Source organism: Centropristis striata, chromosome 16 (assembly GCF_030273125.1).
Source record: "Centropristis striata isolate RG_2023a ecotype Rhode Island chromosome 16, C.striata_1.0, whole genome shotgun sequence".
Lineage (NCBI taxonomy): Eukaryota > Metazoa > Chordata > Actinopteri > Perciformes > Serranidae > Centropristis > Centropristis striata.
In genome coordinates, this window is record NC_081532.1 from 11,533,087 (window position 1) to 11,541,140 (window position 8,054).

An 8,054-nucleotide genomic window follows, 5' to 3' on the forward strand; every position below is an offset into this window, starting at 1 on the left:
GTAAAGTAAATTGGGTTTACTCTAGAGCTATTATTTGATTAATTGATTGCCACATACAGCTGGTTACAGCTCCTCAAATGTGAGGATTTGATGCTTTGGTTCTCATATACAACAATAAACATATGATATATTTAAGTTTTGTTCCAATCAGTGAACAAAGCAAGCTTTTTTGAACACATTACCTTGAGCTGACAAATGTTTCTCAATGTTTTTGACAATTTATGGACAAAATGATCCATAGCTAATGAAAATAATCCTACACTGTAGTTATAGTTTATTCTATACAGATCCAAATAACTACTAATATTCTGTTAATGCATTTAAAGTTAAAATTATTAAAATTAAGATCATCCAGTCTTGAAAATGCCAACCTTAAGTTTGCAAAGCACAGCTGTCCACCTCAAACATGTTCAATTAACAAAAACAGCAGAAAAACAACAAATCTTCACATTTGAGAAGGTGGATTCACACAAAAACTAAATATTTTGCTTGATAAAAGACATAAATTCAGACACAGTTCAGTTGTTTGTCTGTGGACAAATCAATTATCCTGCAGCACCAGAGTCCTCCTCATTTTATCCCTGGTTAAAGGACTAAAAGCACAAGCTATGGGAGCTGTATCTCTTTCCACTTAATGCATCATATAATTAAGTTTTGTAGAGGCTCTAACTATTATTTTCATTGGCTATTCTGTTAATGCAGTCTAGATCATGCTTCAAGCTTCTGGAGGACAAGCCCAACTGTACAAACCAGACATATTGGATTAACAATGATACAAAACAGCAGAAAAGCAGCAAATGTGAGAATCCAGAAGCACAAAAAAAATGTCAATTTGGGCTTAAATGTGACTCCAGTCACTGTTAAACAGTTGTCTGTCTTTGACAAATCAATTATTCTGCAGCACCAGTCCTCCTCATTTTATCCCTGGTTAAAGGACTAAAAGCACAAGCATCAAGTCTTGTATCTCTTTCCACTTAATGCATCATATAATTAAGTTTTGTTCCAATCTTTGAATACAGTACGCTATTTGAACACAAGGCTCTGTTTTCAATATTGGTTATTCTGTTAATGCAGGCAGATTTGACATATCCTGGATCACCAGAGTTGTATACCTGGTTAAAGGACTAAAGGCACAAGCTACAGGTCTTGTATCTTTTTCCACTTAATGCATCAGAAAACCCTGCAGCCAAGTAGACCAGATCTCCTAATCTGAGCTGGCGTGGACCCAGCTACAGTCCCAGCATGCACTGTTCAGACTCTGTCTGTAGGCTGTGTTGCAACCTGGAGAGAAGAGGTTGCTGCAAGACGAGCCTGACGACCACCACACCTATAGTTTACAGCGCTTAACCAAAGGTTGTTTTCAGTGCTCCGCCCTGGCGCAGGCAACAGCAGGCGGATACAGACCTGACCTGACACAAACAGGCCTTTTAATGACATACTTGGAGTGCAGAGGCGAATTGAGCAAAGATGCCTCCTCTTGTGCCCTGTCCGAGCCCGTTTTTTCACCTCACATGTGCAATCCACGAAAGGTCTCAGCATAATGTGGTTTACGAGGTGTTTGCGCACGACGCACGGGACTTATGGAAAGCCTCTTACGTGTGCTCGAGGTTCTCACAGTCTCTGGGAAAGCACGGAAAACAGCGACAAACACACACACACACACACACACACACACACACACACACAGCCTGTAGAATAATAATGGTATGTGGCTGCACGCAGGAGGCTGAAGGTGCTCATGGTGCGTGTTAAAGCATCACAGCAGCATATTCCTGCTGTGACACCCAGCTGTGCATCCTCACCGACACCTCCACCTCCACCACCATCCTCATCATCACCCCTGCTTTCACACACACACATGCACATCAACATGCAGCACACACTCTCCTGCAGCTCGGCGCCTCCAGCGACAGCGCCGCTCTCTGTATCCCCCCCACACACTCACTATGAGCGGGATGGTCCTGTCGTCCCGGTGGATCTCCAGCCGGCCGGGGACCACCTTCTGCCCGTGGCCCCTGCCGCGGGTCTGCGACGCTGACGACGACGGCGACGACTGGGGCTTGTTGTCCTGCCACAGGTAATAAAACGTCCCCAGGATCCATGCAACGGTCAGAATCGCGATGGCGTTGGCCCGTATCCTGCGCATGGTGAGCCCATACGGAGGGCTCCGGAGGCGAGCCCGGCTTGTATCAGGTCCGTCTTCGGCAGAAGGTGCAGCCTCCCCGCCGGTGATGAGTCGCAGCGCAGACAGACAGCCTCTATCTCTCCGCGAACAGCCTCTTCTGCCGGAGCGCTGCCTCTCTGCTGGGATTTGCGCACTGACAGAGCCACGGTCCTAGCGCCGAGTCATATCATCCCCCTACACACACACACACACACACACACTCCCTCTCTCTTTCACACACACACTCACTGATCCATCCGCTGCCTACAACGAGGAGAGGATGTCCAATCTGCATCCAGCAGCTGAGCTGTTGATTTGAGCCACATAGGTGCAGATCAGGGAGATGATGACACATCCACTTCTGCTCATTTTAACCTCATGATCCCTCCGCGTGTCACTGAAGGCTGTGGTGGTTTTAGATACGAGAACATTATTTTCCCCTTTAAAACACAAAGCCCTTCCTCTGGTCTAAATCGCATGCAATGTCTGCATTAAAGGGCAGTGGTTTCCACATTACTGTAGGGGAGACCGGGGACGGTTGGAACACTTTTTGTCTCAACAAAAAAAAAAAAAACATTTCTCAGCACAAACCAGGGTTTCAACATTGATTTATAGTTGAACACCGGTTAAAACCTTTTTTCGCACTCTTTTCAACCAGTTAAAATGCAGTTACAACATCAAATTGTCACAAAACACTAATTTGTTTTATACTTTTGATCATTTGTTACCTTCAGGACTGTTTCTGGCACTTTCAGAACATTACTTTTGGTGCGTAAAGCTGCTGTATGCTCACTATTTGGTCTAAATGTAAACGTTAAATCAACGTCTTCGAGTAGTCAGTGAAAAAACTTTCACTTGTTTTGAACCTGTTTTTAACATCTTTTCACCATACGACCATAGTCATTTATTAAACGTCTTTCAAAGTGAAAAATGCTCACTGGGCAAGCAAGGATTTTCATCCCAAAAATGTGCATGGAAATGTAAAAAAAAACTGATTTAATGAGTTTCAATGCATGCTAGCAGCAGAGCTAGCTCCTCTGTTCCAGCTGATATCACACCTCGTTCCTTTCTGTCAAAAGCACCAAAGTTTGGGACCGCTGTGAGGTGGAGGTCAGGGCGAATGCTGGCAGGGAGCAGCGCTGGCATCGTGTCTGAACAAGAGCCGGGCGAATGGGCAACAGAACCACCTTCAGCAGCCTCTATAGGCATCATGGCAGACAGGAAGAGACAGAAGAGGACACTGATGGAGAAGAATAGCAATAGAAAAGAAGAGAAAAGAAGAGAAAAGAAGAGAGCGACCGAGCAAGAGGTGGCCAGTCAATCTCAAATAAGGCGGGCTGGACTGATTCATTCAACTGTCCAATGTATTTTGAATTGCGCTTTAGATCAGGTTCAGCTTGACCAGATATGAGAAATTGTGAGACTTGTTACATTCTGCTACAGTCATAGAGTAATCACATATATCGTGTCAGTTTCAAGTGATCAGAAAACAGCGTCAGTAGTTCAATAAAGGCAACAAATGCTTGAAAAGCCGTATTTATACATCATTCACACCAACAGGCTGACGAGCTCTGTGACGGCAGGTGTGGTTCAGCACAGCGGGATTTAAAACAATCAACAGGCAACAATATAACTCAGTACCTGTTAATTGTTGTTTTATCACCCTGTGCTTATCAGCGTATTCGTGTTTACCATGTTTAAATAATGGAGAAGAATCAAGTACAGGGCCGCAAGTGAAATGTTCTTTTATCATCATTTAATCTGAATATTTAATCATCACTGGGTCTAATAAAACATGACAGACAGTAGTGAATAATGTCCAAATCCTGCCATGGCCAAATTAATTAAAAGAGTAATTGCTGCAGCTTTAGAGTTGCATTTAGGTTCACATATACCCAATGGGTATGTGCATTTGTTTTTTGATATTCTGAGATTTCTGCTTCATTACAACAGACCATTTTGATCTCCCAGTAGAAAAAGATCAGGTGTATTTAATGACATTAATGATGGATGCATCCCATTTAGTGGAGGTCCTGGTATTGTGCATGCTGCCTCACTGTCATGGCATACTGGGACACTTAATGGAACACAACCATCATTATTTAAATTAGTTTCATCTGTGTTTTCCTACTTTGACAAGTCAACATGCCTGCTGCAAAAAGGTCTACTTAAGTCTCATTTGTGGTGTGCAAAACTTAAAAAAAATAAGAACATTCGACAGCTGCAACTCTCTCTAGAAAAAGGGGATTATTTATTCTGTAGTTTAAATGAAAACTGACATTAAAATCTGGGCTAAATAAATGAAAACAACCTGCATGGCAATATTCCACAAAAGGTGATGTTAATTTCAGTGGACTGACCCTTTAATTTTTTGCATACTGCTCCCCCCCTGCAGCCAGAATCTAAATGAAATCTGCAACTTATTTATCCCCTCTGTATAAGGAGACTCATTATTCTGCCAATGCATTTTAAATTACGTATTTAAATTAAGAGCCCGGAGCTCATAGCGAGCATATTAAGCAGATGAATTGATCATGAAGGGATAAAAAAACAGAAGGCTCTGCAGTCTTTGAACACAGCGTCATGAATATTCAGCTGCTCCTGAGTTAATTCTGGATTTGCACAGATGACCTCTGCAACTATGACTTATTCAGTGTACGAATAAATCAGAGGCGTTAAAAAAATGTCAGAATACATTAGACTGAGAGGACCTCTCTCCAAAAATCCATAACGGCCTTTAAACGGCTGCACAGACCAGCAGAGAAATCAGAGCAGAGCAGTAACACCCCAGAGGCATAACAGAGCTGAGGAGGCTGAAATATTCTCATCTTATTCTGGTAGAAGAAACATTTAAACAGCCCACAGTATGAGCTCATCCAACCCCACCTAACAGCTATAGAGTGTGTGTGTGCATATGTGTTTGTGTGTGTGAGGCTTCCGCACAGCTGGAGCCGCCACCACAACATCAGGAAACAGGAATGCCGAGTTTTCCCTTGTCAGAATCATAAAGAAACCTGATCCAGAGTCAGCTGGGGAGCGGCAACACTGAGTGCAATGAAATCAATAAATGTTCAGAGAGAATCCATCTGCAGCTGTGCACTGTTGTGCCATTCATCTGTGATGCAGTCAGGCAATTATTTTTCAAATTCAATTTTACTCAATAGCAAAGAAGCAGTCGTTGGCAGTGAAAAATCTTGGATCTCCCTCCAACAATGCTCATTAAATATGAATAAAAACTGTAGAAAATCACGCAAGTAAAAAATTAAATGAGGATCGACATTTTTACATAATGAATCAGGTAACTTTAATTGGTTTCTGTTTAAAGTCTCATTTTAATTGCCTCATTTTGCTGGCTGTTTTTCATGTACAATGTTTTTAACAGAAATAAACTGTTGCGAGCATTTATTATTATTTTTTTATGCTCAGAAAAAATGTATGATACATAAGTATATCTATACACTAATAAACAAAACAAAAAAAGTTTTAAAAAAAATGTAATTAATATACATAAATAGAAATTAAAAACAAACAAAATGATAATAAATAAATATTAAATTGAAATAAAATGTAAAACCTTTCTGTCTTTGATTCTGACATTTGTTTAAATAAATAAATAAATAAATAAAAGCAGAAAATGTAGCCAAATGAAAGAGAAGAAAAGCAAATGTCTGTCAGGTACAATGCTGTAGTCATTAAAAAGTAATAAAAAATGTGACTATGGGAATAAAATAGAACAAAAAAATAGAGCAAAATGTGAAAATAACATGAACACGCTGTAAAGGATAACAGGCTAAAAATATATCCTCATATACTATAGATGGAGGCGATATGTTCACTCCTCAATAGAAAAACTGACCTTTACTGTTTCAGATTTCTGAAAAAGTCCTTTTACATCAACCTCCCTGGCTGCTAAAAAACATATTGATGTGACATTTTGCTGCCAGTTCCCTTCAGGAATAAGAATAATGCAACACCAAAGCAACTAAACAAGCCCAGAAATGAAAGCTGCATCACCAAATAACAATGTTAAAATGCTGCTGGTTGGATTTTATAATAAATAATAATCGTCACATGTAAATGCTGTGTAGAAATCAAAGAGTGTAACAAGCTGCAGGCAGAGGTCTGTGCACTGTGTCTGCTGTCTCTCTGAAGCCTTGCACTTGGAGGTTAATCTCATTATACATGTAAGCTGCTATTCCCTCTCTTCCATCCCGTCATGGAGAGACCCGTCAGCATCCAGCCCGTGTGTATGGAAAGGGGAGGTCACGGGGGTCAGAGCCACATCTGGCTCAAGGCTGGGAGATATTTGTCTTCATTCGTACGGACAGAGCTGCGCCTCTCGCGGCGCTGCTGTCACTGTTATCTTTGGGAAAGACAGTGACGCCCCAAAGCTGAGAGGAAAAGTCTCTGCACATTCAGACAAGGGGAAGGATAAAAAGCGGCGGCGGCACACTGCAGTCATGGCGAGGTGTTGGTTCTGGCAGCTCTGTGGGGGAATCCTGCACACTCACTGGATCTGGACCCGGAGCTCTTAACTGGCAAGATTAGTGGGTACAAGAGAGGAAAGGAGGGCTGCATGCAGCGTTTCCAGCAGCGCTGTGTCAACAAACGCTCTCCTGAGACTCATGGAAAGACAAAGCTCCTCATTCCCATGTCGGCGGTGAAAAAAATGGGGTATTTTCCACAGTTAAACATACTGGGTGGGATCTGGGACTAAAAAGTTGGCCTGTTATAACTCATGATTAATCAGAAAATCTGCACAATGTTTCTCCTGCTTCGTCTTCCAGATGGTCAGAATATAAAAATTAAACACCAGATCAATTTCGTTTTGCTCTTTTGGATCAATGATGCAGTGTCTATTTCTCTTTTCTTTTCATTTTACTGTGTTTGTGACATCTCTAGGTGTCAGGCACAAAGCTTAGGAAATAACCCACACAATGGCAAAAAAAAATTCAAATATACCACTGAAATGAGGTGGATTGAATATTATATTTACAAACAGAAAGTGAAAGATTCCTGCATAATATGCCTTTAGAGCCCCTCCATTGTTTATCTATTTATTGAGGCATTTACATTTATCTGTAGCTCCGGTGTAGAGTTCCGTCTGTGCTCAAATCCAGAGATTCACATTCACATTTTGGTCAAAGTATGTATGTTTTTAGTACCAAAATGCTATTTTCTCGAGCCAGTGGAAAACATTGGATTGCTCCTTCAGGGTTGGCAGTGAGTTGCTGCCACAAGCAAAGGAGTTCAAGTACCTCGGGGTCTTGATATAGGATTGATGCGGTTTTAGCAGTGACACGTTCAAACCTTGGTCTATAAGTATGAGCTCTGGGTAGTGACCTTAAAGAATGAGATCGCAGATACAAGCGGCCCAAACGAGTTTCCTCCATAGGGTGGTTGGGCCCCGACTAGAGCTCAGACATGGAGGGAGCTAAAATCCGCTTCTCCTTCACTTCAACAGGAGCTGGTTGAGGTAGTTGGTCATCATGGAGGTTTTCCCAGCCACAGGTCACATTCAACTGGTAAGAGGTAGACCCAAACCATTCTGGACTGGCCTGGGAAAGCCTTAGGGTCCCTCAGGAAGAGCTGGAAAACACTGCATGGAGAGTGATGTCTGAAATATCTTGCTTATCCTTCTCCCCCGCGACCCGGCCCAGGATTAGCTGAAGAAAATGAATAGCTCGATGGATGGAAAAAGTAACCTTAAGAATATTTTCACCACTTTACCTTGTCTTCAGACAGCACTTTATAACAGGCAACTAAAGCAGTTATCCTTGCATTCTTCAAAGCCACCAGACTCCATTGACAAAAACAACAATTTTACCTTGCAGAACACAGGAGTAACTGTTCTAATGTTTCCGCCACCTCTTTCGGTTTGTTTGTTGTT

The 8,054-nt window shown here is 41.9% G+C and overlaps 1 protein-coding gene across 1 annotated transcript in view; it reads right to left on the reverse strand.

Annotated features, from left to right (window-relative positions):
* galnt16 (UDP-N-acetyl-alpha-D-galactosamine:polypeptide N-acetylgalactosaminyltransferase 16) overlaps positions 1 to 2,332 on the reverse strand; it is a 60,763-nt gene extending 58,431 nt beyond the window's left edge. The window contains exon 1 of the mRNA XM_059352816.1: positions 1,946 to 2,332. Coding sequence (XP_059208799.1) covers positions 1,946 to 2,146 — 201 coding nt within the window. The 5' untranslated portion in view covers positions 2,147 to 2,332. The remainder of the gene's footprint in view (positions 1 to 1,945) is intronic.
* Between the last annotated feature and the right edge of the window lie 5,722 nt (positions 2,333 to 8,054).